Raw genomic sequence first — 27,034 nt, 5'->3', positions numbered from 1 at the left:
TCCGTTACTTTTCGTCTCCTCTCAAAGAATGCTATACTTGGCTCTGCCCCAGCCTTCACCATGGACGACTGTATCATCGTCGTGTCTTTGGTAAGTCCTGATCAAGTTTGTGACCCAGTTTTGTTGAACTGACTTTGTTAAAACCATGAAAATTAGGTATCTCTATTAGCAGGAGACATACCAATGCAGATGGGTGAGCAAATACCCTTTCGATATGTCAAGCAACCATCCTAACCGCATTCTGTAGCGATCAATTCAGGCCTCGGCCAGGATATCTGGATGGTGCCCCCTGACAACATTACTCAAATCTTACTTGTTAGTTAACAACTGCATCCCTGATTCCACATGAGGCGTATTGCTAAGTGACATTGCGATACCAGATATTTTTCATAGAAGAGATTCTGTACATCATAGTCATATGTACAACGAAGATTTCGATTATCATCCTCTATTTACGGATATTCTACGAGCCATGGGTTCGGAAAGTCTGCTACGTCCTCCTAATAAGCACAATTATTTTTGGTGCGGCCTACATGTTTCACGCTGTCTTCGCCAACTGGCCAATTAGCTACAGCTGGACATTTTGGGATGGCTTACATGAGGGAAAGGTGAGTGATTGGCAAGAATTCAAATCCAAATCGGTACAATGTCAATGATTCTACTACTCTTTCGGATCCAAGACTAATCCAACATGAAGAGAGGCAATATTCTGCTCATTAGTTTCCTCTATAGCGGCATAAACATCGCTCTGGACCTGTCCCTCTTTATCCTTCCTGTAACACAATTGTAAGTTTACCAAATTTTGTACAGCCGCGATCTGAAGACTTTTTACAAACCATGATAGCGTCAATGTTTCGTGGACTTTGAGGAAGAAGATCGGCACTAGCCTAATCTTCCTCGTCGGCCTAGTGTAAGCGATATTGGAGCATGATAAGTTTATGGCATCTACTTTGATTCTTTGGAAACGCTCCTGCACTGACCAGAGCAGTGTGACTGTGTCTAGTTGCATTCGCCTGAATACGATTCTTGTTTTTGGAGAAACCCATAATCCAATGTGTGAGTGGACTCAGCGGTACCCCTTAAGCTTGCTACTCAAATGCGACATAGGCACTCGCATATCATGATATTGACAAGCATCTAGATGACTTTAAGGATCTGTGCATATGGTCTTCAGTGGAGATTCATTTGAGTGTAGTTTGTGCCTGTATGCCTGGAATGACTGCGCTGGTCCGACGAGTCTCGTTTCGACGTCGAAAGTCACAATCACCACCACAGCAACCAGGCAATCGGCCTCCCACGGCGGCTCGGTCTTTCCCCCGTCAGCGCAGTCGGTTTTGGTGGGATCTCACAACGACACGTCCCCGAGGGTATCATGTTGTCTCGGGGAACATAGAGCTCCAAACTGAGAGAGGGGCTTCTGGGAGGCAACCAGCTGAGTTTAACGAGCAAACAAGCAACCTTAGTGGGCGTGATAGTGAAGAATGGGAGCCACACACAGAGTCAGATGATAGGGCTGACAAAGCTATGCCAGACGACATTGCAAACAGGATAGTCTGATGAGTTGAGCAACAACTGATACCATCTCCGGAGCATATTTAATATTTCTTAGTGCTGAAGGATCAACGTTATAGCCGGGGGAGAAAGCCCATCTTGAGGCATGATATTAGCTTATATACATATTCTAGTACATTGTCAAAGCCACAGAAACGGAATAGCAGGCTGCAGATGAAACATTAGAAGTTTATCAACCTAAAAATATGATCAAATCGAGCGAACCCAGCACAGCGACGAGACTATGATCCAGATACATGTAAAAAAAAACATGGACACTGTGGGAATTGAACCCACGACCTTTCACAAGCAAGCGCATAACACTGATTCCATGGCAAACCAGACTGAAATGCGAAGCGAAAATCATACCCCTAGACCAAGCGCCCTATGATTGGATGATCATAAAAACCAGAATCCACACTAACATCGGGAAATGTGTGAGTCTCTGTCGGTGTCGGCAACTAATCTCCAGCACAAACGTCTCAGGTGGTACTTGGAAACGCGCCTTTGCAGACCACGGTAATGAAGTGTACACCTTACAACTCCCCCCCCCCCCCCCCCCCCCCCCCCCCCCCCCCCCCCCCCCCCCAAAAGAAACCTACTAAAAAACTAAAAAAAAAAAGCTGGAGTGTCGCTAGGTATTGAGATCTATTCCCATTCCTCAAGCGCATTTATCAGCAAAGAGTACGGACAGGTATCTTTATGGCGCGTCCGGTCTGTTTACGATTCATATGGACAAGGGACCCTGATGATCTTTCCAACCAGGCTTCGCTCCGCCTTCTAGGATTGATTTCCAGGAGATGAGAAGGTCATCGGCTAGATCACGCAAGTGCCATCTCCAAATTCCGCTGGAAGGGGTTGACATGCCGAAGCACGAAAACTGAGACATGATCATCTTAGTCCGGAAGACCCCTGTGGGCGTCTTTTCCTGTCCAGTCCCCTCAGAACCCCAAGACTCAAATTACCCCGAGAACCAAATACTGTAAACGAAAAGAATGGTAAAGTTGTTTGTTCGTCTCCTCCTTCTTTTCTCTATCCCGTCTTTCTTTTTCCTTCTCCCCTTTTTTCCCCCGCAACAAGATATCCTCTGCGATGGTGGTCGGCAGAAAGACCACATTTATAAACACGATAGAGTGACCTAGCACTCTTCAATTGGGACCATCGCTTTTGATCTAACTCCTTGAAAGCAATGTTGCAGTCCAGTTCCTATCATTAAGATTCCGTAGCTCAAACCCGTTATGAAAATTGCTTCAAGCCCGGAGCTGGGTGCCATGAAGATGTCGCCGATTGTTTTAATGGAAAGTTAACAGTGACTACCACGTGAGTTCCAATTGATGCCTTCACCTGATTAGTGAGTCGGTCTATTCTTGCTGTGGAATTCAAAACACCCCCAAACTGCCTAAGATGGCATCGGTTGAGTTCTAACCCAAGGCCACATTCCACTAGGTATGCCTCAGAGCGCATCATATAAATTTAGAGAAGGGTACTTGGGAAGAAGAAACAAACAGCCTTGCGCATGTCAACCTCCTTTCTCTGCTCCGACCAGATTAACGGGATCAATCGAAACGATCGCCATGTCCTACCGGCCCCCCCAGAAGAACCCCCTAATCCTGCTTTCCGACGGCTCATGGAGTGGACGAGAACGCGGGGCAGGCTCTAACGTCCATCAGTTGGCCAATCTGGTTTGGGGTGGCGCCGGCCTTCCTAATGATGACGATTTCGCGCATCTTCATCCTTCAGGCAAAGCCCGTTATGTCAACAGCGTCCCAGTTGGCAGTACCTTTATGGAGTAAGTCCATCAGCAAAAAGGTGTTCTTTCAATTCACTGATTTTTTAAAGTCATCTAGTTCGCGGTCTCAACGTCCACGATATCACGCACCAGTGCGTAGACGCTTACGAATACCTTGTCCGCGGATATACACCACAAGAAACAGAAATTTGGATGTTTGGCGTTTCTAAAGGCGCTTATATCGTCCGCGCCGTAGCTGGAATGATCAACAACTGCGGTATTGTGAAGCCAGTGTACCAGTCGAACGGCGACGTCGACGAGGAAAAGACGCACCAACTTTGTCAAGAAGTCTACCGCATCTACCAGTGTCCTTCCGAGCCTAATGCGCCGAAGAGTGAGAAATCCAGAGATTTCAGGAGGAAGAACAGCTGGGCTCTCATCGGCGACGGCGACGTCATTGAGTCGCCTGTCCGCTTCATGGGGGTCTTTGACACGGTGGGCAAACGTGGAATCCCCGAGTTTGCCGATTCGCTCGGTATCGACTGGCCTAAGCTGTATGACCAGCATGTTTCGAGCGTTGTGTCCGACGTCTACCACGCCGTCTCACTGCATGATCGCTTGTACGCCTTTCAACCTTGCCTCATTTCACGCGACACAGAGTACGGACCGTCATATGGCATCACGGAGCGCTGGTTTCCTGGCACACACTACGACATCTGCCGGCAGCAGTTCAAGTTCGTCAGGGGTATTCTCCCAAGAAGTCTCGAAAGCGTTCTTCCAGCTTGGGCTTGGACGAGTAAGGTCATCAAGCCAAACGAGATTCTCTCCGATTTAGTTTTAAAGTGGATGCTAGAGTGCATCGACACGCACGACCCCTCTGGTTTCATCATCCCAAAGGGCAACATCTACCGTGAGCTGGACCGACTGAAAAAGGGCATTCTCGAAGGACAGAGCACCGGGGACGGTGATGTCTATAATCGCATCCTGCAGTTCGCGCCCTTTGGACAGTACCTCGATCTCGCGCTGTCGGTGGCATTTGGAAAGTGGCAGAACACTCAGCTATATCAGTTGCTCTTTGCATGTAGACCAAGGTCTATCCCTGAGTTCAATGCATCCGTGTACAACTACAGAGGACCCGATCCGAACCTAGATGGCAATATCATCCAGAAGCTGGCCAACCTTTCGTCGAGCTCGACGCCCACTGAGGAACAGGCTAATACGCGTTACCCCGCTACTTCATATGATGGATGGTTGCTGAGACGGTAGTCTGTGGACGCGCCTTGGTGCTCATTCTCGTGTACGGTATCAGGGATCTGAAAGCCCCCTTGTAGCACATGCAATTTCACATCTATATCTTTGGTGTCTAAGTGGAAGGCGGTTTGATTCGTTGCAAGGCTGCCAATACTGGAGCGACATGCGGCGGCTGTGTTCCTTGATTCATATGCTATTCAGACGCATCGTAGGGCCATCTATAAGGAGAATCCATCAATCGCAATCGCTGAGGTTTCAACTAGCTAACTAGCACTATGGATTAGTCTTCTGCCAGAACAAATAGCAGAAAATGTGCTCTCTAACTTGAGTATCTAGGTTTTAGAAAACAGTTGTCAAAGTTGTAGTCAACACTCTGGAAGGCGGATGTGGCCCTCTCTCCGTTTCCGCAGGCAAAACACATCTCTGGCCCACTCCCACGTATGGATGGCCATGCTCATCGTTCCAAACATAAACAAGGGTATCACAGTATTAGCAAACATGTACAGCAGACCACCAGACTGTTTGACAATGTCAAACAGCTCGCCGCGCATGATACGCAGCGACTCTTCCTCATTCTTCCATGGGCCCACCAAGCGGAATTTAGCGTTGAAGTTGCTGCCCATCGCCCATGTGTATACTGCCTTGAAACCCTTGGAAATGACGTAGCTAAAGCGCGGGGCAGAGCCTATGTCAAGAGCTAGCTGGTATACGTAGCTCTCGTGATCAACGCCGCGCTTCTCAGCCCAGGGATCACGGCCGCAGCGAGAATGTAGCTTCCAATCTATGTCGTATCCGGGAAGGGCATTTGGATCGAGGGGATGGGATCTTGGCGAAGTCGTAAGGCCTGGGACGGTAGGGTACTTTGACTGAAGGAGGCGGAGAATCCAGAACTGAGTTTGCATCTCAGCTAGGGTTGGGATGGCTCCTTGATGTGATGTTAGTGACATGCAAACCCATGACCTGTTCGGAGGCATTACCCAGATTTGGCCTCACGAAGCCGATGAATCCCACAGAAACGTCATTACTATGATAAATAGCCCGCACGTCTGCCGTGTCGGGTGTACCATAACTCTCATCCAAAAACGGGAAGCGGCGAGTGTACCCTGTGGCGAACAGAACCACATCCGGCTTCACAACCATCTGCTTCATCTTTTCGGATTCTGGTCTTCCAGTGTCACGAAAGTGCATAATGCCATCGTCGTCAATGTACTCGGGCCAAGGTGCCACATCAATGTATCTTCCCTTTGTGTCGACGTCGTACTCTTTGATATAGAAGAAGAATCGGCGAATTCGCTCCATGATCGTCAACGGGCGGCGCCAGGGTGCGGAAATATAGGGAACTGCTCGAGTGGATTTGGCTGGAAAGACTATTGTCATTGGTCAGTTGGCTGCTGCGTGTATTGACGTAGGGATGCATACAGTGATCGATGTGCATCCTCTCCCGGGGCATGCCGCCGACCAGTTGGTCCCAACCAACAGCAGCTCCGCCGATAAGCGAGAAGGTTACATCGATCTGTTGATTATAGAAATTCCAAAGAAGCTGGCTTGACTGCAGCTTCGGGGGTACATATGCAGTGTCGAACAGACTGGCAATTGAGCAGTCAACGGGCTTCTCCCTAATATCTTTCCCCTTACCCCAGAATCCAAACATTACAGGAGACGGCGCAGTCTATGTGATTTAGTACTGGGTCAGTGATCTTACTGGTAGAAAACAAGCGTACCTTGGGTGCCACTACAAAGCCGTCTCTGTGGCACATGACAACATGCTGCACACTCTCGGTCGTGGCAGCAAGTTGGCCGAGGTCCTGTCCGGTCTCCCCGGTGCCGACAATAACAACTGTTGGCTTCTCACTCTTGATATCTCGAAGCTGGTCTCGTGATTTGAATTCTGAAGAATGAAGTACCTTCGGAATCTTTTCGAGGCCCTTAAGGGGTGGAATCCTTGGTTCGACGTTTAGGCCGGAGCAGACGGCGACGGCATCGCAAGTGTATTCCAAGGTGGTGCCATCAGATCGACTAACGCTGATGATGTGGCCTTCACCTTCTATTCGGCGAATGCAGGTGACTTTTGATGAGCATTCGATGTGAGACCGGAGCTCGAAGCGATCACAATACTCGTTGAGGTACTGCACATAAATCTCTGGGGTGACGTAATCAGGGGCATCTCGGGGTAGGCGATGATCGGAAAAGGCAGTCAGATATTTGGACGATACGAGCTATGGCCATATTGTAAGCTTCACCTACCATCTGACGGAATGAAGCATTCAAGCGATATTTTGGTGTTTGGATGCGGGATACTTACCTCTGCGTCCTCGTAGACTCGGTATTTGAACGTGCCTCCAATAGTCTCCTCTGCCTCGAAGACCCGAATCTCGATAGGCTCAATCGCAAAGTACAGATGCGCCCACTTGAGATATCTAGCCGTCGCCAGACCCGCAGGTCCGGCACCGACGACAGCGACTTTGAGCGGCATAATTACTTAGCGCGCGGGCGGCCTTAACTCTTAACGTCCCTTCCTTTCAAGGTCCTCCGAAGTTATGGTGCATACAAAAATTTGGGTATGTCTCTCGAGTAAGGGGGGCACACACCCTCCAGCGCCACGAGGAGCACAGGAATAGGAACCGAAAGACTGTCGCAAGGAATCGTGGGAGCCGTGAGGGAAAGGGAAATTGAATTGTCCGCTGATGGGACGACGGGGAAAACCGTTCGGTCTTATGGCTTACATCACACCTTCACTAGCATCCGCACAGACAACTCAATTACACTCACACTACGGACGACAGCGAATCTCGGTGGGCGGAAGGGAAATGGAGGTGTGGTACCAGGTTACCCGGCTGCGACGGTCTCGTCTGATTTTCCGCTTCCCGAGTCTTTTCGTTTCCCTCCAGGAATTATCCCCAAGAACCCCTACTCTAAACCAGGTAAGGCAAGCAGAATGACCGCATTTAACACCGAGCTAATGGTACGGTCCCCTTGTACGTGCGTATGGCCAACCAGCCGGTCGGTGGAACTTATCGACCCTTCGCGTCAGGGAACCCAATTGTGAGGTTCGGTGATAGTGGATAGACCTTGCCAACAGTGCAGTAGTGCGACTTAGTTCCATGCGACAGCGAGGTCTTTCCTTGTTCTCGTCATGAGACCCCAAGACATTAGCGGGGAAAGCAATGTCTTCAGTGGGGCGGTCCCCCGAGAGGCATCGGCTCTTGTTTTGTATGATTATCGATTGTCTTGGATTGGTCGAGGATATCGTCTTCCTCTATTCTGGAAGATGATGTGGGACCTCATCAACCGCTGGCCCCTGGGACCGGTACTTCCCAGGTCTGTGGAGTTTTTTTTACTATGGATCCTCTCTGGGATATACGGCAAGGTATCTGCACTATCAAAAATGAGTTGTCTTATTTCCAACCCGGGCTGGTGGCATTCGGTCTGGGGCCGGCGTTCTATGTGGCCTAAGAGGCACAAAGACAGCCGCCACGCGGCGTCGAAGCGTAGCTGTCCTAATGCCCCCAGACAAAGCGCAACGGCGCGCTTGGTGTTTCCGGCCATTTTGTCCGGTTGAATGTGGGACCATCTGGCCCGAGTTGGCTGCCACACCCGCGCCGGGTCGAAACTCAATCTATTGTTTTGGCTGTCATCTCGAATACGGGTTGCCGGCTTTACGGACGTACATTAGTGCAAGATAACTGGCTGAATTGGTTAGATTCTCTCAATTTTTCTGCGTTCATGTCAGCTCCTCGTGTGAGTACACCCCCGGAATCGCAATGTCTGACCGCCACTTCGGTTCAGTAAAGACCTGCTCAATCAATCGAACCCGAAAAACTAAACTGGCACAGGTCACGTCACGTTCGAAAACGGCTCCACCTGTTTTCAAACGTCAGCAGTCTCGGCGCCGTAGCTCTTCACTTGTTTCTTCCACATGACTGTTTGTCACCACCACTGCCGTGTTCCCATGCTGCCTTTATTTATTCTTGCACAATATCAGCCGCTGTCCACCAGCTCACGTCGTCCCATCTGAGTTCCGTTCACCGCTCATTATATCTCTCCTTCTCGTCATCAATGATCTTTCATCAATCAGTATATAATCTTTGCTCGAGGCACTTGAGACCTATCACAAGTCTTGTATCAGTCGGGCATTTTTCTTAGTAGCGGGAAAGTTCCAGTAGACTGTATTACGTCATTGCAGAAGTATTTTGTCTAGTCAATTTTGGCCAAGATGTTGCTGTCCTAATACTATCGAGCCTACTAACCAAGGATTACGCAAGGATGTCTCACATACTATTCTTGCATACTCTAGCCCTAGGCTGATGACCCTCTCCTGTAGCCAAAGGCAAGACCAGACAACTCACGAAGTATACGAGCATCTACATTACAAAGCAATAAAAAACAGGCGTAGTCTTACAGAGGATATGGGTAATGTGGTAGTGCCGATGGCAAATCCAAGCGCGACACGTTCACCGAAAGCGGCATTTCTCGTTAGTAGTGGGTGCCAGAAGCAAAAATACCGGCTTGAGATGTTGTGTGAGCGACTTCCCTGTCGTAGACCAAATTACCCCTACCAAGTGCTGGCCACCAACGTAAAACTCGCATCAGACCTTCGCTGGTGGGTGCTCGGGTGTCGAAGCATACCTGAAGAACATTTCTTATGTTTACAGAGCATATACTATATCAAACCATCTGATAGGTTTATGTAATATGGGACTAGCAAGACCGCGTCAACGTGGCTAAGAACCCTCTGCTTACACTGTCTAGGAAATAGATGAAAATAACTAATGCCACTAAGGAGCTATCACACACTTTCGCAAAGGCTTAATCAACAGCACAATACATCGCGAAAAAATCTGGGCTAATAACGCGTACAGCAGGAGGAAGAGATACTACGAATGGAGACTTTGGTACTTATTAATCAATCAAGTCAAGGCCGACAATCAATGCGGGAAAGAAATTGAAAGGCTGATGGCCTTTACTTTGTAGGAAGGGAAGAAAACAAGCACCAGAGTAGAGACTACGTTTCATCATTCAAGGCGACTTGTGGTAGAACCCATAGTTAGAGAGAAAAAAACAATCCATCCAATACCAACATAGAGAATTGGGCAAATAAGATACATCAAGAGCGTCATACACCGAGTCTGCTCAAAGTGAGCAGATCGAAACAACCTTATATCCGTGCACTCTACTTGCCAGATGATATTCTTGATCCAGGGTGGAAAGTGCATTTTTCGGTGCTTTGGGTCAACGAAAGTCTTGATGTGATGAAGCATACTTCAGCACGGAAAGTCCTGTGGTCCTAAAGAATGTGTTGAGATTGGTCATTGGCATCAGTTCGAAATCATTCGATTCAATGCTTCATTTCTCAGTGAATTTCTTCGTTTCGGCTTTTTGTTTGGATATCTCGTAACGCCCGGCTCAAGATATCAGTTCTAGTTTTGCTTGTCCACGCTATTTTCTTCTTCGCAGCTAACGTACTTAGTGCTCTTTCACGTGAGGTAAGTGGAATCTTTTCTGCGTAAACCTTCTTAGTAAAGAGAGTCTGACAGTTCTTTCGGCACACTGGTACGAATTTGTGTAGTAAGCGTCGGATACCCAGAAACATGTTTTGCATCGGGACTCGGCCATCTTTATCTTACTTACTATAGATTGAGGAAACGATCAAGTCGAAGCGGAGTGACTATATTCAGATAACTCGATAGACTTCATTCACACAGAAAACGTGGCTCTGGCGGTCACCTACCGGCTGACGCCGCTGAAACCTGCATACAGGTAGGAGACTCTAGTGTATTGCAGCGGGCCAAGCGGATGAAATATGGAGATGTGACCTGAGCAGGTCTTCTAAATCAGGTAGGTAGCTAGAGCTGCGATATGCTCCATTCTTATAAGAATGCAACGACGGTACTACCGGGGCCTATCACACATCTAGAGAAGGGATAAAGTGCTTGAGAGGAGTTTTGTAGACATTTAATTAGACGTCAATGCAGCCGGGGTTCTGTCTGATATGTCGAAGCTGTGGCATTTATTAGTCAAATCCGCGGTACCAGGAAAATGCCGGTGAGAAACTAAAAGAAGACTGTAACTGGAAAATTTTAGGGTCTGTTCCATCGCACGCTGTTGTGACGTTCTGGACACAGTTGACATCATGGTGTGGTCCCCTGCGGAGGTTGAGGTCTGCTTCATCCGAACGCGAAACGGTCCGTTGAAAAGTCTGTTCCATGCATACTTATACTGCCGCACTTACTACGATTGAATATGTTGGAGAGAATAAGGATAAGAAAGGCTGGTGACCCAAATTTTATTCATGGTTGGATAATGTATGCTTATGTGGGGAAAAACCTAACTTTGATACGAGCAACATGAGAGGCACTGAGCACAACAAAGCACCGTACAGGGCTACTTGGGCCAGGGTAATGGTCGGCGTATTCAGAGATATTCAAATGGCGTTTAATGTAGTAACGCTGTCAGTGATGTTAGCGAACTTGTTTAAAGCTCTGCTGGCGCCACCAATCTGGCTAGAGGCTAATTGAGAACTTTGATCTTGAGGGGACTCCATATTCTACCCACAATAGCATGTTATCAGACTCTGTAGAAATCAGTGGGATGTGCCAAGTAGCTTCCAGACAGACCCATAGTACAAAGTGCACGCATTGACCCAGAAGAAAGGAGCTGTCGATTTCACCAAATCGGAAATTCGGACAAACGCCTGATTTTTGCCGTTGGGATCTTGGAACCTAATCACCTGATCGATCTGTCCCGCAAACAAATGTTTTCGTCCGTGTGCTTCGATATTGTTGACAGAAGGTGGATGGAATCCTGGAAGTAAGCTTTGGACTTTTTCAGTTGATTAATTACCACGCGAGGGAGCAACTCGCCACTCAGAGTATTTAACGGCGATTGCTGACACACATAAAACTCTCTTAGTAGAAGGTCTTTCTTTTGTTGGTTCTCTGTTGATTCTCTGAAGCATTTCACTGTTGACGATAACTTGCATTTTGCAGCGCGAAAACTTATGTTTTGACAAGACCCTATCTTTATGCTTCAACCCCGAACTTCGTAAGCTTTGGTCGCGATCATTTTCCTGTCAAGGCTGGAGAACTCCTTTGGGAATACATGAACCCTCTCTATCAACCAAAAAGCAAAACACAGATTCGCATCTCGTCTATGCTAGGAAAACATTTCGCAGCGGACATCGCTGTGGTTGGCCTCTGGGTAATGAAAGGGGTTATTACGTGCATACGCTAGTATGGGGCTCTGGCAGCCCTAGGACGGATTTCGTCCCTCTTTAGCAAGTAGACCAATCAACATGCCACCCGAAAGCGAGTAGGAAACTTGATCATCGCAATCATCGCGCCCACTTACCCGCTGCCCAGAGCCTTGGCAATCGTATGAGGCATAGGCTACCAAACTGCAACCCATTTTTGGTCTTTCGTCCGTGGCGTGAAACCTGAGCTGCTCATGAGATACAGTGCGGTATTCAAGTCTGGGTCATTCTATAAGTCTTTAAAAGACTTCACGAAGTATGTTCAGATCCAGCCAGCTTCCGTCGTCTGTTCCTCCTCCTAGTCATTCTTTTCACCTTTTTCCCCCAGATACATCTTCAGTGGCAACTCAATTCCACGCTGGCGTGATCGAGTCCTTCTTTTGCATCGATTTACGCATTCGTTCTTTATCATAACAACGCTCTCTTCCACTTTTTTGACACAATGCGTTTCTCTGCATCCGTAATTCTTGCTGCCGCTGCCGCAACCACAGCCTCTGCCCAGGCAGTCGTTGGTAAGGCTTACGGTTTCGCTGCTGGTGTTACCGGTGGTGGAAACACGGCTGCTGCTACTCCGTCTTCCGCCGAGGAACTCGCCGAGTGGTTGTCCGACGACACTCCCCGCACGATCGTTATCGACAAGGAGTACGACTTCACCGGCAAGTCTGCCACCGGAGAGGGATGTGACCGCAAGAGCTGCAGCGCCGCCAACGGTGGTCAGCTGTATCTCGGAGACCTCTCCTGCGGAAGTTCTGACAACACAGTTGCTACTGTAACCTACGATGTCGCCGGCACCGAGCCTTTGATTGTCGGCAGCAACAAGAGTATTCTTGGCGTGGGTGGAAAGGGTGTCCTCAACGGAAAGGGGCTTCGTATCAAGGCTGACGCCAAGAACGTCATTGTTCAAGGCCTTGAGATCACCAACCTGAACCCCGGCGTTGTCTGGGGAGGTGACGCTCTTGACCTTCAGGGTGGTAACGATGGTGTCTGGATTGACCACTGCAAGTTCTCCCTGGTTGGTCGTCAGTTCATCGTCAGCCACTACGACGGCTCCCGCGCGACCATCTCCAACAACGAGTTCGATGGTGTTACTGAGACTTCCGCCTCCTGCAATGGCAATCATTACTGGACCATGATGCTCAACGGTGACGGTGACCAGATCACTCTCGACAAGAACTATTTCCACGACGTCTCTGGTCGCGCCCCTAAGCTTGGCGATGGCGGTACCTTCCAAGCCACCAACAACCTGTTCAGCAACATGAAGGGCCACACCTTCGAGCTATACTCTGGCACTGTTGCTCTTATCGAGGGCAATGCTTTCGAGGCCGTCGACACCCCTTACAACGGCGAGGCATTTTCCAACAGCTTCAATGTTCCTGACGCCTCTGCCGCTAGCGCCTGTCAGTCTCAGATCGGTCGTGCTTGTGCCGTCAACAGCATCGACTCCCGCAGCGGGGACTTCAAGGCCTTGTCAGGAACAAGCGCTCTGTCAGCCTTCTCTAAACTCACCGAATACCTTGTGGAACCCGTCGCTGCCACCGGCGTTTCCAGACTCGTCAAGGGCAGTGCTGGTCCCTCTAACCTCGACTCCAGCTCTGCCGCAACCCCCACCATAGCCACTGATGCCGAAGAGACCACGGCCGAAGGCGATGCCACTGCTGAGGAGGAGCCCGCTATTGTTGAAGAGCCCACCGCCGTGGAAGAGCCTGATGCCAAAAATCCCTCGGCTGATGACAACACCACTTCTTCCAGCGAGACTGCTCAGCAATGGGGCCAATGTGGAGGCAACAACTGGACTGGCCCTACTGCCTGCGCCTCCGGTACATCTTGCGTTGTCCAGAACGAGTGGTACTCACAGTGCCTCAGCTCTGCCGCTAGACGCACCATGAAGTCGCTACGTCGCTCTTAGGGTGTTGTTAGTCTATAGGCTTATCTCAGGATGCCCCCAGGAGTCGCCTATTACATTTAGCCAATCATTTACACCTACACACTGCCTGGAAACTGGAATTACATTGCTACTTCTATTTAAATATAGCTGGTAACTCACATGACCAAAGCAGAGTCGGGGACAATGGTATCATTGCTAGTCGTAAACATTGTTTCTATTCATCAGGAACAACCTCTCATCATGTTGGGTACCATCCATATGACTCTAGCATATTCTCTAAAATTATCGACGAGGCTTGATCTACGCAGGGTTCAGGCGTAGCCAACCTAATTGTCAGCATCACAACGAGTTGAAGAGAACAGTGTAGGCGCGGAGTGGCTCTCGGTCATCAACTATACGTTAGAAAATGCATGGGGCAATAATCAGCCTTTGACTCCAACTATGAAGCTCTTATGCTCCCATGTCCTAGCATTTAGAGGTGTTACACTCGGTGTTCTTTTTTTAGCGGTTGTTCCCAGGGTTACGTCACGGAGCTCGGACGAACTGGGTCAGAATGTGTCAACCCGAGAATCGGCATATTGGGCGTTCTATAAACTCGCCCCCCAAGCAGAATTGCCACCCAGTGAAGGATGTTCTTCGTAGCTTAAACCTGCCGACCTCGGAAGATTAGACAATCTAAACTGTGACACGGGTGAGCGCAGCCGACTGCTTGATCGGGAGATTTCGAGGAGAGGGGTTGGGAGATGTGGGTTGATGACGAGGGACGAGTTTACCATAATAGTTGAACACAAGGAAATTAGATCGGGCACTCAGTGGTCCCTGGCTGGCTTTCAAGCTTGCATAAATGTTTCCTTGTACAGCAAGACAGCTACCTAGAACGACAGAAGTCCCAATTTGTGCTCCATCCAATACTTGGTCCTTTACAGAGATACTTGCCCGCCTGACGCACAAGTGCTATGACGGCAGGATGGCCTAAAAGAGTGACCGATACGAGAAGGATTCAGTTGAGCCCCACAACGCGCAAATAAATGCGGTCCTCTGCAGCAGCTCTTCGTATTCTGCGGAAGGGTTGCAATGGCGGGCTGTGCCTGACATTCGTGTCATAATCTAGCCTACATCATCAGCAGCTACCAGTTTTGAGATAGTGAGAAACAAGTGTAAACAGCTATGTGAACGACATGGATACTATGTACAAAAGTATCAAAAGTAATGTAATGATTGGTCTGAATGTGAGGTGTTATGATCGAGGACTCTGGGTTCGGTGGGGCTAGGAATAGTTCTTAGTGCTGGCACTAGACCGCTAATCGAACTAGCTACCGTCCGCCTCAGGTCTTTGACGGCTCACTTTGTACAACTCTCTTGCAGCAAGTGAACCTGCAGCCAGCGAGCGGCCATTCCCGCTGGACTACCGTGCTGTGCCGCAGGCCAGGCATCGAACCGGAGGTGGCACGATGAGTTGTCCTAGCTCCTCCGCAAGCTCTCGAGTCCTGAGCATTGGCTGTTTTGGCGTACGAGGAAATATGGTGTAACCGAAGCCTATGCATGCATGAGGAAACGGGAAACTGGCTGTAAAACTTGATTCGGCAAGATGAGATTTACATCTTAGCACAATTGACTCGCCTACCAACAGGTGCCATGGCTTGATTGCGGGCATGCATCGGGGTAACTTGCGGGCAAGGATTGTAAGCCTCGAGAGTTCCAAGGGAGGGAACGGCATCGATCAACCTCGTGTGTCCACCAAATGATCGCGCTAGACGGCCTTGTCGGGCATGCATTTGCAAGGGCAAAAGAGCTTTTCTTCACGTTGGAGTATTTAAGGATTGCATCAACCTCACTATTGGCATTTAGACCAGCCACCACAACCTTCCATCCTCAGCATTTTGAAAGCCTTTACAGCGTCCCTTCAAGCTGACCCCACATCAATATGCAGTTCTCTACTATCATCTCCGCCGCCTTTTTGGCCATCGCCTCGGCCGAGAACACCACCTACCCGCCCATCAACTTAGGTCGGTTCTACTACCCCCACGGCAACCAATTCGTTGCCTGGAGCCCTTTCACCCCCACCACTACACAAGAGGTCGCCGAGTTGTGTGATAGCCGTGGCGCCATCAAGGGAACAGCGACCTGGACTGCCGTCAGAGTGTGGAACACCTACGTCTTTGACCCAATCTGTCGCAATCCCTTTAACCTTACCGACGACGCTACCAACACCACTTACTACAACCTTGAGCTCGCCTGCGTGGATGACAACATTCCTATTACGGCAGAGCCAGAGGTCACTGCTGTCGTGGACAGAAACACGAATAAGACTATTGAGTCCTGCGTCCCCGTGCCGACAGATACTGGGATAGGTGGCGGGGTGAGCTGTACCAGGGGTGCTGATGGGGGTCTCAATTTCCAGTTCGCTTGCTCTGCTTGAAGATCAGATTTAACATGGTGGACAATAACTGGGCAAATTTTCTAAAGGGACTGCACATTCGACACGTTGGTTGGTGTCGAGCTAGGAAAGCAGAAACGACCTGGCACAGTCTGATGTATACTTCGGATGCATCAAGGGGTATATTGAGGCGTCGAATCCCAGCTTGTTGCAGCTAATAAACTCTGAGTAGTTGCTGGCGCAAGCATCCCGCCAGCAATTCTGAGAATACTCGGGTGGGAAACCATGCAACAATCAATCTGCAACCATTGCACGTTGCAGATAGTTTATGCGCCAGACAGCTGGAGGTGATAGGTAGGCATCTTTTTAGAAGACAAACGTCAAACAATGATTAATTTTGCTTTAACTGCGTCTTCGATCCTGTTGACTTGTGCAGTGACGAGTAGAATAGGCAGCAAATGCGTTCCGGCGCCAAAATTTAGTAAGCGGCCGAGAACAGATTCACTTGAGCCTAAATCTCAAATTACACATGGATCTAGGTCTGGGGGAACAGAATTGGGGATTTCTTTTCTCGAAGAATTCTTCCCAACCATTTTAGAGGCTCCTACCTTATTCTCTTAACGTGTGGTGACCTTTGGTGTGCGGCAGGTAAGCAATCAGCTGCATGGAGCGTCCTAGCTAGCTGGCCAAACCAACTCATCTTTTAGTGCATGACATAAGAGTAAGCTGAGTGAATGACTCTTCATAGAAATATTGGTAGGATACGAATTGGGGCTAGCGCTGGTGCTTCTCCACGTCCGCACTCCCGTGTGGGGATCGTGAGTAGCGGGACCTAGTCCCTTTAGGATGCATCCTGCGCCAGATGAGAAATAAACCAATTCACCGACTACTCAGGCGTGTATCAGACAGGAGGCGTACGCGATTGCTGTAGTTGAGATGCGATCTCTGTGGGCGTTCATGATGCATTCATCTGCAGTTTCCTCATATTTCAAAATCGACTGGGCAGCACGGGAACGCTGACTGGGCTATATAACATGCTTACCTTCCTGGTCATAGGTGTTTGAGACCGATAACATTTTCAACGCCATTTCTCATCCCATCAAGCATTTCAACCCCACACAATACTGAGCCTCGCTTGGAGAAATTACTCTCAATCCGGCCTTACTGCCTAGTAATTGACCTCTAATTCACAATGCCAGCCAACCGAGCTGCCTGGCTCACCGGCAAGAAGGTCAAGCCTTTGGAAGTCAGGTCAGCGCCTTACACAGCCCCAGGCGAGAATGAGATCGTCGTCCACAACCGAGCTGTTGCCATCAACCCCGTGGACTGGATTAAACAAGAAATAGGCGACTTCATGTACGAATGGGTCAAATACCCCATGATTCTGGGCAACGACATTGCCGGAGAGGTTGTTGAGGTTGGATCTGGCATTAGTGCGAAGCGATTCAAAGTTGGAGACCGCGTCTTGGGTCACGCTGTCGGTCTTGATAAGCGCAGCAACAGGACATCGGAAGCCGCTTTCCAAGACTACGTTGTCTTGAGAGCCAATCTCGCTTCGACGATCCCCGACTTCATCAGCTTCGAGCAGGCGTGCGTAGTCCCCCTCGGTGCATCGACTGCCGCGTCCGGTCTCTTCGCGAAAGATTTTCTCAACTTGCAACATCCGAGGCTTGATGCGAAGCCTAACGGCGAGACTCTCTTAGTCTGGGGTGGGTCGACTAGCGTGGGCTGTAATGCAATCCAGCTCGCGATTGGCGCGGGTTATGAGGTTATTGCGACGGCCTCGCCAAAGAACTTCGAATACCTCAAGACCCTCGGCGCCAAAGAAACCTTTGATTACCGCAGCCCCACCGTCGTTCAGGATATTATCACATCGTTCCAAGGACGAACATCTGCCGGCGCCATCGCTATTGGGGCCAACTCCCTCATCCCTTGCGTCAATATCATCGCAGCGTCCAAGGGACGAAAGTTTGTTGCCCAGGCGAGCGTTGCCGGGCCAGGAAAGCCGCCTAGCAGCATGACTGGTTTGGTGTCCATGATCTGGGCGCTGACCGCTGAGAGTGTCTCAGCCACTGTCAAGGGCAAACTTTCTGGTGTTCGGAGCAAGTTCATCTGGGGAAGCGACGTCATGGCTAACGAGGTTGGCGTGGCAGTGTATCAAGACTTCTTACCTGATGCCATGGCTCAAGGCAAGTTTGTTCCGGCTCCGAAGGCGGAGGTGATTGGCAAGGGCCTCGGATCCATCCAGGAGGCGTTTGGGGTCAGCTACAAGGGGGTTTCTGCAAAGAAGGTGGTTGTGTCTCTCTAGATACCCAAAGCTAGTTGTATTGTTCATTTGTTCTTTGGCGCTTCCTTGCCTCATCAGCGCCAAATCCTGCCTTGAAACTTTTGAATGCCGTTATAATTACACTTGATAAAGCAGAGAACATTACATGTACCCTCCGTGTCTCCTATTGTGTGTTGAAGCTCTTTTGTTCTATAGGACCCATTGTCGATGAAGGTATCTGATACAATTCACTTCTCGGGCTTTTCGCCGTATAGTCCTTTACCAGGCTTGGGGTTCCTGAGGTACGACATAAGTCATCCGATTCCCGTTAACCTCCTTCCTTTTTAGCTTTAGACACTGCGTCAAGACTTGCCAATTTCCACACAGAATGTCGATCAGGTTAGTTGCATCCCCTTGGCGATCGATGAACGGACCAAAACGTCGACTACGCGAGCCAATAGGGAAAAGGTGAACGCGTAACAAGCTTTCCTTAGCGCTGACCGCCAGTCGGCAATGAACCGCGATGTACCTACGTACACATCCATATTCACTACCTAGGTTATCACATACTCACCAACAAACGCTTCGCTCGACACCGCAATCATCTGCCGAGGCGCCTATTATCCCCCAAAGCGGCCCGAGCGCGGGGTAAAGTGTCTGCCTGCCCACGTGGTGTCCGGGGTCCGGGGTCCGGGGTCCAGTCGCAGCGTCCGCGCGCGTCTGACTCCTTGACTCCTTGCTGTATCAAAGACTCACTGCGCGACAACACGGAGGATGATCAAACCTCAAACATGACTAGTACATCATGACAGGCATATCTGACCACATATAGCAGGGCAAGGTCGCTAATTATAAGGCGCTCAGGTTAGCGCGCATCGCCTCGCAAAGAATCACCCGAGGCCTACACAGCCAGCGCTAGGAAAGCTGTCCCTCATGCACTGACGCGTGGGCAGCACTCGGCATGGATAATCTCTTCCGGCGCATTGCCAATCTACTCGTGCGGATCTGGCCTCCGGGATACAAGCTTCTATTGGATCGCTTCAGGTTTTGTTGAAACTACGACACTTGGTGCCGACTTTCCGTATCTTATTCCATCCCCATGACCTTGACCTGAACGAGTCCGGCCGCCTCGCAGCGCGAGCTTCGTTGCCAATGACGCCCTAGTATTGTGAGTTAAACAAGTGTGCAGTGCCATTTGGGAAGGTAACGATAGAAAATGTCCATTATCGGCTATAATTGGAGCAAAATCTTGACGGGTCGACGCTGTATGACATGCCTGTTTCGGCACACGGACTGCCATCCGAGCAGTTTGGACGAAGACGTGCTTAAAAAAGATCAGACAACACACAGCTTAAAAGCAAACGATGTGCCAGCTTCTCGCCGATGGATTCTGAAAGCTCACAGGCGCTCTCATCCGACCCCCCCCTGCCGTGACTCCATCAAGATTGATTGGACTTGACAATGTTTTCGCGAGCCGGCCTCGAACACGCTGGCGCACTCGCCCTTGGCCTAGTTGCCACAGGCTCCCTTGTCGCCGCTGGACCCTGCGACATTTACTCATCTGGTGGCACGCCGTGCGTCGCCGCACACAGCACCACTCGCGCCTTGTACAGCGCCTATGTCGCACCGCTCTACCAGGTGAAGCGCGGCTCTGATGGAGGCACTACCGACATCGCGCCGCTGTCCGCCGGCGGTGTTGCAAATGCCGCCGCCCAAGACTCGTTCTGTACCAACACTACCTGTCTCATCACCGTGATTTACGACCAGTCCGGCCGCAAAAACCACCTCACTCAGGCTCCAGGTGGCGCCTTCAAGGGCCCGGAAGCCAACGGTAACGATAACCTTGCCAGCGCGATCGGCGCGCCCGTCACGCTAAACGGCCAGAAGGCGTACGGCGTCTTCATCTCACCCGGCACCGGCTACCGGAACAACGCCGTCACTGGCACAGCTAGAGGCGACGAGGCGGAGGGCATGTACGCGGTCCTCGACGGCACTCACTACAACGATGGCTGCTGTTTTGACTATGGCAACGCCGAGACCAGCAGTACCGATACAGGCAACGGCCACATGGAGGCCATCTACTTCGGCAACAACACCATTTGGGGCACTGGCGCAGGCAGTGGCCCTTGGATCATGGCTGATCTTGAGAACGGGTTGTTCTCTGGTGCCAACCCCGCCAAGAACACTGGCGACCCTTCCATCACTAACCGGTTCCTCACGACGGTCGTCAAGGGAGGTCCGAATGAGTGGGCGATCCGCGGCGCCGATGCTGCGTCCGGCCCGTTGTCGACGTTCTACAGCGGCGCTCGCCCAAGTGCGTCTGGATACAACCCGATGAGCAAAGAGGGCGCCATCATTCTCGGCATCGGCGGTGACAACAGTATCAGCGGCCAGGGCACGTTCTACGAGGGCGTCATGACCTCCGGCTATCCCTCCGACGCCACCGAGAACTCTGTGCAGGCCGATATCGTAGCCGCCAAATACGCCACCTCGCCCTTGAACACCGGCACGCCGCTGACCGTCGGTTCGTCGATCTCGCTGCGGGTCACCACTCCCAACTATACGGACCGCTACTTCGCGCACGCCGGCGCCACGGTGGCAACCCAGGTCGTCTCGTCCACCAGCAGCGACACTGTCAAACAGCAGGCCAGTTGGGCGGTCCGCGCTGGTCTTGGAAACAGTGAATGCTTCTCTTTCGAGTCCAAGGACGCCCCCGGCAGTTTCATTCGGCACTACAGCTTCGTGCTCCAGCTCGAAGCCAACGACGGCACCAAGCAATTCGGCGAAGATGCCACATTCTGTACGCAGCCCGGTCTCAACGGTCAAGGTGACACGATTCGAGCTTGGGCCTATCCCACCCGGTTTTTCCGTCACTACAACAACGTGACTTATGTCGCGAGCAACAGCGGTGTTCATAACTTCGACACCACTGCCTACTTTATCGACGATGTGAGCTGGGTAATTAGCACCAGCTTCGCTTAAGATGCCACTGGTTAGTCGATTAAAGTGATGAGAGACATGGGGACTGGTTCTCATAACTAAATCTGCAAGACAAGGTTCTACATAGGGCCTCTTTTCATTCTGTTTATCCAGTCTTTAGACTGGCTTGACATTGAATTTGGGTCTCCAAGTACTTCTAACAATAATTACATTACCCTGTCTAATCCGACGATATTGGTTAAAGAGCTAGTTTGTGTATTGTGCATGTATGTGATGGGAAGCGGAAACAGTCAGGTTTCACACAAAGCCTATGACGTGACGTGAGGCATACCACATGGCAAGAGTCCCAAGTTCTGTCGGAACTTGAAGTTGTGTGCAGGTATGACATAACTTAATTCCTCAAATTTGTCGCACGAGACCCTATACTGCTTTAGGTATGGTTCGAGCTGACAGACCTTCCTATGCACTCAAGTCAATCAGTCCAAAACAGGACTCACTGACGGGGGATAACGTTGTTACCGCTGAATAGCGACATCGCTTCAACCATTCAAGCCTCTGAAAACCAACAGTCCTCATAAAATACTATGAGACACGCAACTGGCTTCTTTAAAATCCCGGGTTTGACATTGCGTTTGGCCTTGGCACAGTTTGTTCTCATACGTACACACAACTCGTATCGATAACAACCGGTCGCTGATGATAACGGCGGCTGTGATCGTCAACATACTTCATACTTCTAGAGGAATGTTTCACTAAATCAAGACCACTAGCATCGCCACTGCATCATTCCCACCATCATGTCAGCTAAGGGACTCGAGAACACAATAATGGTTAATCATTCCCATGGTATGTTTTCGTTGCAGCTGCGATCACGCAACTTAATCATCAACGAGAACCATTTCAATACCTTTTGTGTTAACTAACTGTTGAGGCACCTCCAACAGGCTTTTTCTCGCAGTAGAGTCTGCCCCAAGTTGCATTTCAGATGACATGCATTGTCTACTAGCCCTATGCAATGCATAGTCGACCTGTAAGGGTGCCTGCATTCCAAATTGAGGCATAATAAGGCCGCAGCGACAGAGGTATTCAAAGTGATGAGGCACCGATAGCGGATCTTTCATACTTGCGATACTCCAGTCATTATGAGGATTGAGTGATCGCAGTTTGTTGATGTGGAAAGTATTGATACGGATAGATATGCAGACCAATTTCGCTGCGCTCTGGGGACAGCTCTTACTATGCGAAGTCAAGAGTAAATAGGTACTAAGCGCATGGCTGACCGTAACAATTGCCATCAAGCCGACTGATCAAGATTAATGACAAACAACATTAAGTCAGACCACATCAGACTACACGTCACAGGGAGCGCCCTAGTTCGCAGCACATATCATCAGATGAACCCCACGTAGATCACTGATAGATAAGTCGGGCTCGCAATCTGGGTGGCCGGTCTCACTCAGAGCCTGTAAACCTTCACGACTCATGAACACCTTCCACAACCAGCTGATCGAGGGGTAACGGCCCGCGCAGCATGCAATGCACAGCACTCGTTTTCGTGACTTCCAAGCATCCGACAAAGAATAATGTAGACGCCGTCTTTTGGAAAAGACTAGTGTTTATACGAATGGCTACAGACATCCACTTCTCAATCTATGCCTATGGTTGTAGCGTTCAATAGCTTAAATGAAAGCGCGATTTCATTGTGCACCCCACTTATAATCACTAGGTCAAGCTCGCTCCACGATATCAATATGGAGTTGATGCACCCCTATCAGCATCAACCGGGGTGGCCATGTCGCTTTATGTGGTCTCCTCACAATTCTGACTCGCGATGCCGACAGGTGATAAACACATACGATCATGTCCGGCACTTGCATCTTTCAAAATGGGAGAGATTTCCCTTCCCCAGATGGTTCTCTTACCAACGTTGATCCTGCTATGAACCGGAATCCCCAAGTGAGATCTATTACAATCGCCAAGATGGGACAGCCAGGACGAGAAGTGAAAACCAAGATCAAGTACTTCGATGATCCCGGAGTGCCTCTGGTGCCCATGGTTATTGGAGGGTAAGGCGTCATTGGCAGAATAAATCGTTCCTAAGCTAACGGAGGTTTGGAAAGCCCTGAGCCTGGCAAGCCGCAACCGAAAATCGAAATTCCAACGACAATTACCGACATCACCGGCAGAGAAGATGAATTCACGCTTGACGTCCAGGGATTCCACTACGTGAAGCACGAGAGTCAGGTGACGAACTGGGATGACGATGAAGAGATCAAGCGAGTGAACTATCCAGAGATGGAGAAACTATGCTGGAAGGTCTTATCGGAAACTGAGAATATGTAGGTGAGCCCATTGATGGAATAATAAACTCATTCATTACCAGTTGTATTGAAGTCAATTGATGTCTTTGCTGATGCATGATATAGGCCCAAACCTTGCTTGGTTCATATTATGACGCACATCATCCGTCGTGGTCCCAAGGACGGCGAAGGCCCCAAAGGTCCTGCGCCGTTATACGGCGTCCACGTTGACCAATCCTTTGCGGCGGCTGAAGGTGTCGCCCAGAGATGGTTAGGAGATAGAGCAGAAGAGTTACTCAAGAAGCCACGATACCAGATTATCAATGTGAGTATCTTATTAGACTCATGCGACTGCTAAAGCTAACCAAAGAATCTAGATGTGGCGACCGATCCGCCCTATTACCCGGGACCCATTCGCGGTCTCTGACGCCAGATCCATCCCAGACTCGGACCTGGTGTTCGTGCCTGTACGCTTTCCGGACCATGACACTGAAGCCGTTGAAGTGCGTCCTCCAACGAACTCGCCTCATAAATGGTACTTCAAGGATCAACAGCAGCCAGACGATGTGTTGTTCTTCAAACAGGTAGATTCGAGCACAAAGCCGGGTGTCCCCAGAAGAGTTCCCCATTGTGCTTTCAAGGACACAGAGCTGCCCGAGGGGGCCGGCGACCCAAGGATGAGTATTGAGGTCAGAGCCTTTGTTTTCTACAATGAGGACTAGTTAGAGCTGAGTGCATGGTTTGGGAGTCAGATGTTGAGACGAACATTGTCCCAAATATAGGATTTCTCCCATTATAACCTTACCTCGTTGGCATGTATATGTCAAGTCAATAACTTGACAGTGTATTTGCTAGCATGCACAGACGAGGCTGGATGGAGACTATCTCTTCACATGTTGTCAAACGTCATATGTGTAAAATTCTCCATTAATATCTGGTTCAGAATTGCCATCAACGTATAAGGATACCCCTTCGGGTGCTCATCAGATTTTATCAAGAGATTTCCATTGCAGTTCACCTACACATAAGTCTTCGTCTCACATGCATCGTTCTAAACTATTTGTCCAGGTCTTCATCTTCTTCCACGTGAAGAGCAAATTCTAGCCCTTGGCTTTCACACAATTCTTGTATGGTCCACTTATAATCTTTCGCTCTGGTAGTCTAGACATCTTGAAGCCAGCGAGGACCAATACCCACACACTGTAGCTGCGGCGTCACACCTTTCCAGCTTTCACTCAAAAATGATTCAAGCCACCTCATAAAAGGATCTCCGATCCACTCATCGGAGGGGTCAGAGTGATAGAGATCCTGCCTAATAGTAAGGTGTTTGATGCTTGGTGGTAGGGAATGACTAAGCGGCGACTCTTCTAAACCTGTGTCCTGGCCGTAAAGAACTCCCAGACAAACTTCGATGTCCTCCAACGCAGTCATGTCGCAAAGAGGCACAAGGCTTCCATTAAAGACGTGCGTCAAATTTGGATTGTCAAGAGCTTCAACTCCACGAATCTTGAACATGATTTGCAGGCGTAAGACACTATGGCGGACATGTTCCAAGCCTCATCGCAGAGCAGACAAGTCCAGTATATGTCGAGATGATATTAAAGGACAATCCTATACCAGGGTTTGGAGACTTGGTGTCTGTTGCAGCAACGACTCCATGGTCTCGTCCGACGCCTCTGTGTTTTCGAGACATGGCGTAGTCAAACTAGTTGCGTTGGGTGTCCAAGGCAACGGCCATGATAACCGCCGCCTTCGGCCATAGTTAGGACCAAGACTAAGGCTATTGATCCCTGTCAGATAGAATGCAATCATAAGAACCTCATCTAATAAACCCTTTCTCTGCGTGTTTGCAGTCATCATTGTGAGTTGTGTCAACTTGTCAAGTTTCCATGATTGACAGGTTTCCATCAGTGACGGTATTCTATACCTGAGCAGTGCAGGAAGCCATGCCTGATTGAGCAAGACGAAGTCGATAGCCACATTAAGGGTTCGAAGTTCTATGCATTGTGCCAAAAGAAGTGCCATGATTGCGCTGAGGTCATTATGTTCGATAACAGCTCCCACCAATGCTTCAGATGTGTTGCAACTTCAGTTCATCGAACGCCCGTCTGACCAAAACTTTATCTTTGTCACCCTCCATACGAAGACGATTGGATGGCCTTATGGGCTGCTTCCCATCGCTATATCTGGGAGCGTAGTAAGGCAAATCGTTGCAATGCGAGGCGTTGAAAGTAAGGTTATTGATCAATTTGGCTCGAGAGTCTCCCAGGACTGTTCGCAGAAGGCCTGTGATCTTTGGTGACTATTAATCATACTTCCTGGCGTCCCATGAAATTACGATTCTCCGATAGGCTAGAGGCATGACCTTGTCGTGCAAGTCTTGACACGTTTCGCTTAGGTTGAGTAGATTATTTGGATCAATTAATTCCGCAAAGTTTGCATCTTGGAGTTCAATAGGGATGCTAATCAAAGAATCCATCTTGCAAGCAGCCGGTATGCGTCAGGTCTGTCAGCAAAAGCTGCGTAATTTGATAAATTCAGGTTGTATGCAGTGTTAGAATTTTAGTCACGGAGGGCGTTCCGAATGGTCAGCAAAAGGAGACACATAAAAGGGGAAAGAATATCGTTTGCAACACTCGGCTTTGGTGAGGTAAAATCTCCTAGTTAGTCCTGGCGCGGGGTACAGCCCTATAGGGAATTTACTCAGACAATTTGGCACCCACACTATCATTGGCCAATTGAGCTCGAAGCAATCCGATAAAGCATTCATAGGTGAGAGAGTGCTTGGTATCAGGTTGACAGTCACAATACTGTAAATAATCATCATTTGTCCGGAATAGAAGGTAAATTACTAAGTGGCAGCTCAATGCCCGGGAACCCTGTTGGTCTACTTAATTTTGTTACATCAACCCACCATTGACTCATCGAACCATCGGAAACAGGAAATGTGATTTAAATGACGGGAGCTCTTGCTTCACTTGTAACCCAACTCAAATTTTGGGCAAGCATATATAGATATAGTAATAACGACGAAGACATACAGCTCTGCTACTAGGTTATTAAACCGAAATGTCAAACTTTAAGGCTCGATTAGCCTTAAAATCGATATGAACTTAGGAGAATCATCCCAAGTGTCGCTAAATAACAGTGCTGTAAGGTTTCCTCTAGAGCACCCTTCAAAGTCCGTTCAGGCAAACTCTAGTCTGTCCATATCGGGCTTTCGGTGATGACGTCCTTGACTCAACCACGTCCATGTCACCATCATTTATGAGTGGTCGACTGACTTTAAACAACATTTTAGTTTGTCCGCACGGTTCATCAACTCAAGCTTCATCTCAAAAGTGCGGCCCAGGGGCTTCACACCATGAGGGGCCTCGTGGGGTATTAAACAGTTCCGGGGGGGGGGGCATGCTTTTGGATTGTAAGTTGACTTCGAAGGATAGCAATAGCCGTGACATCTTCAGTTGCCGAATGATGGGGTCTTGT

The 27,034-nt window shown here is 49.5% G+C and overlaps 7 protein-coding genes and 1 non-coding gene across 8 annotated transcripts; 6 read left to right on the top strand and 2 right to left on the bottom strand.

The window, feature by feature from the left end:
* Nucleotides 1-1,823: 1,823 nt before the first annotated feature.
* On the bottom strand, nt 1,824-1,937 carry ColSpa_tRNA_297. Its single transcript has 2 exons — nt 1,902-1,937; nt 1,824-1,859 (listed from the first exon to the last, which is right to left on the bottom strand). It is a non-coding gene; the product is annotated as a tRNA-Ala (tRNA).
* Nucleotides 1,938-3,125: 1,188 nt separating this feature from the next.
* On the top strand, nt 3,126-4,546 carry ColSpa_11303 (uncharacterized protein; the record flags this gene model as incomplete). The annotated part of the gene is made up of 2 exons (XM_049277515.1): nt 3,126-3,340; nt 3,391-4,546. 2 exons carry the CDS (start codon nt 3,126-3,128, stop codon nt 4,544-4,546), a joined length of 1,371 nt encoding a protein of 456 aa, XP_049133472.1.
* Nucleotides 4,547-4,896: 350 nt separating this feature from the next.
* On the bottom strand, nt 4,897-7,004 carry ColSpa_11302 (dimethylaniline monooxygenase [N-oxide-forming] 3; the record flags this gene model as incomplete). The annotated part of the gene is made up of 5 exons (XM_049277514.1): nt 4,897-5,438; nt 5,485-5,871; nt 5,951-6,200; nt 6,253-6,747; nt 6,834-7,004. 5 exons carry the CDS (start codon nt 7,002-7,004, stop codon nt 4,897-4,899), a joined length of 1,845 nt encoding a protein of 614 aa, XP_049133471.1.
* Nucleotides 7,005-12,222: 5,218 nt separating this feature from the next.
* ColSpa_11301 (putative pectin lyase F-1) lies at nt 12,223-13,686 on the top strand (the record flags this gene model as incomplete). Its single annotated transcript, XM_049277513.1, has 1 exon — nt 12,223-13,686. The coding sequence occupies one exon, from the start codon at nt 12,223-12,225 to the stop codon at nt 13,684-13,686; it is 1,464 nt and encodes a 487-aa protein (XP_049133470.1).
* A 1,903-nt stretch (nt 13,687-15,589) lies between these two features.
* ColSpa_11300 (uncharacterized protein) lies at nt 15,590-16,084 on the top strand (the record flags this gene model as incomplete). Its single annotated transcript, XM_049277512.1, has 1 exon — nt 15,590-16,084. One exon carries the CDS (start codon nt 15,590-15,592, stop codon nt 16,082-16,084), a length of 495 nt encoding a protein of 164 aa, XP_049133469.1.
* A 1,150-nt stretch (nt 16,085-17,234) lies between these two features.
* On the top strand, nt 17,235-18,350 carry ColSpa_11299 (dehydrogenase azaJ; the record flags this gene model as incomplete). Its single annotated transcript, XM_049277511.1, has 1 exon — nt 17,235-18,350. One exon carries the CDS (start codon nt 17,235-17,237, stop codon nt 18,348-18,350), a length of 1,116 nt encoding a protein of 371 aa, XP_049133468.1.
* Nucleotides 18,351-19,769: 1,419 nt separating this feature from the next.
* Nucleotides 19,770-21,290, top strand: ColSpa_11298 (putative alpha-L-arabinofuranosidase C; the record flags this gene model as incomplete). Its single annotated transcript, XM_049277510.1, has 1 exon — nt 19,770-21,290. One exon carries the CDS (start codon nt 19,770-19,772, stop codon nt 21,288-21,290), a length of 1,521 nt encoding a protein of 506 aa, XP_049133467.1.
* Nucleotides 21,291-23,228: 1,938 nt separating this feature from the next.
* Nucleotides 23,229-24,270, top strand: ColSpa_11297 (hydroxylase/desaturase asaB; the record flags this gene model as incomplete). Its single annotated transcript, XM_049277509.1, has 4 exons — nt 23,229-23,314; nt 23,369-23,587; nt 23,675-23,873; nt 23,926-24,270. 4 exons carry the CDS (start codon nt 23,229-23,231, stop codon nt 24,268-24,270), a joined length of 849 nt encoding a protein of 282 aa, XP_049133466.1.
* Between the last annotated feature and the right edge of the window lie 2,764 nt (nt 24,271-27,034).

This window comes from Colletotrichum spaethianum (assembly GCF_022836535.1).
Source record: "Colletotrichum spaethianum MAFF 239500 DNA, contig45, whole genome shotgun sequence".
Lineage (NCBI taxonomy): Eukaryota > Fungi > Ascomycota > Sordariomycetes > Glomerellales > Glomerellaceae > Colletotrichum > Colletotrichum spaethianum.
This window is presented reverse-complemented; position numbering and strand designations above follow the sequence as displayed.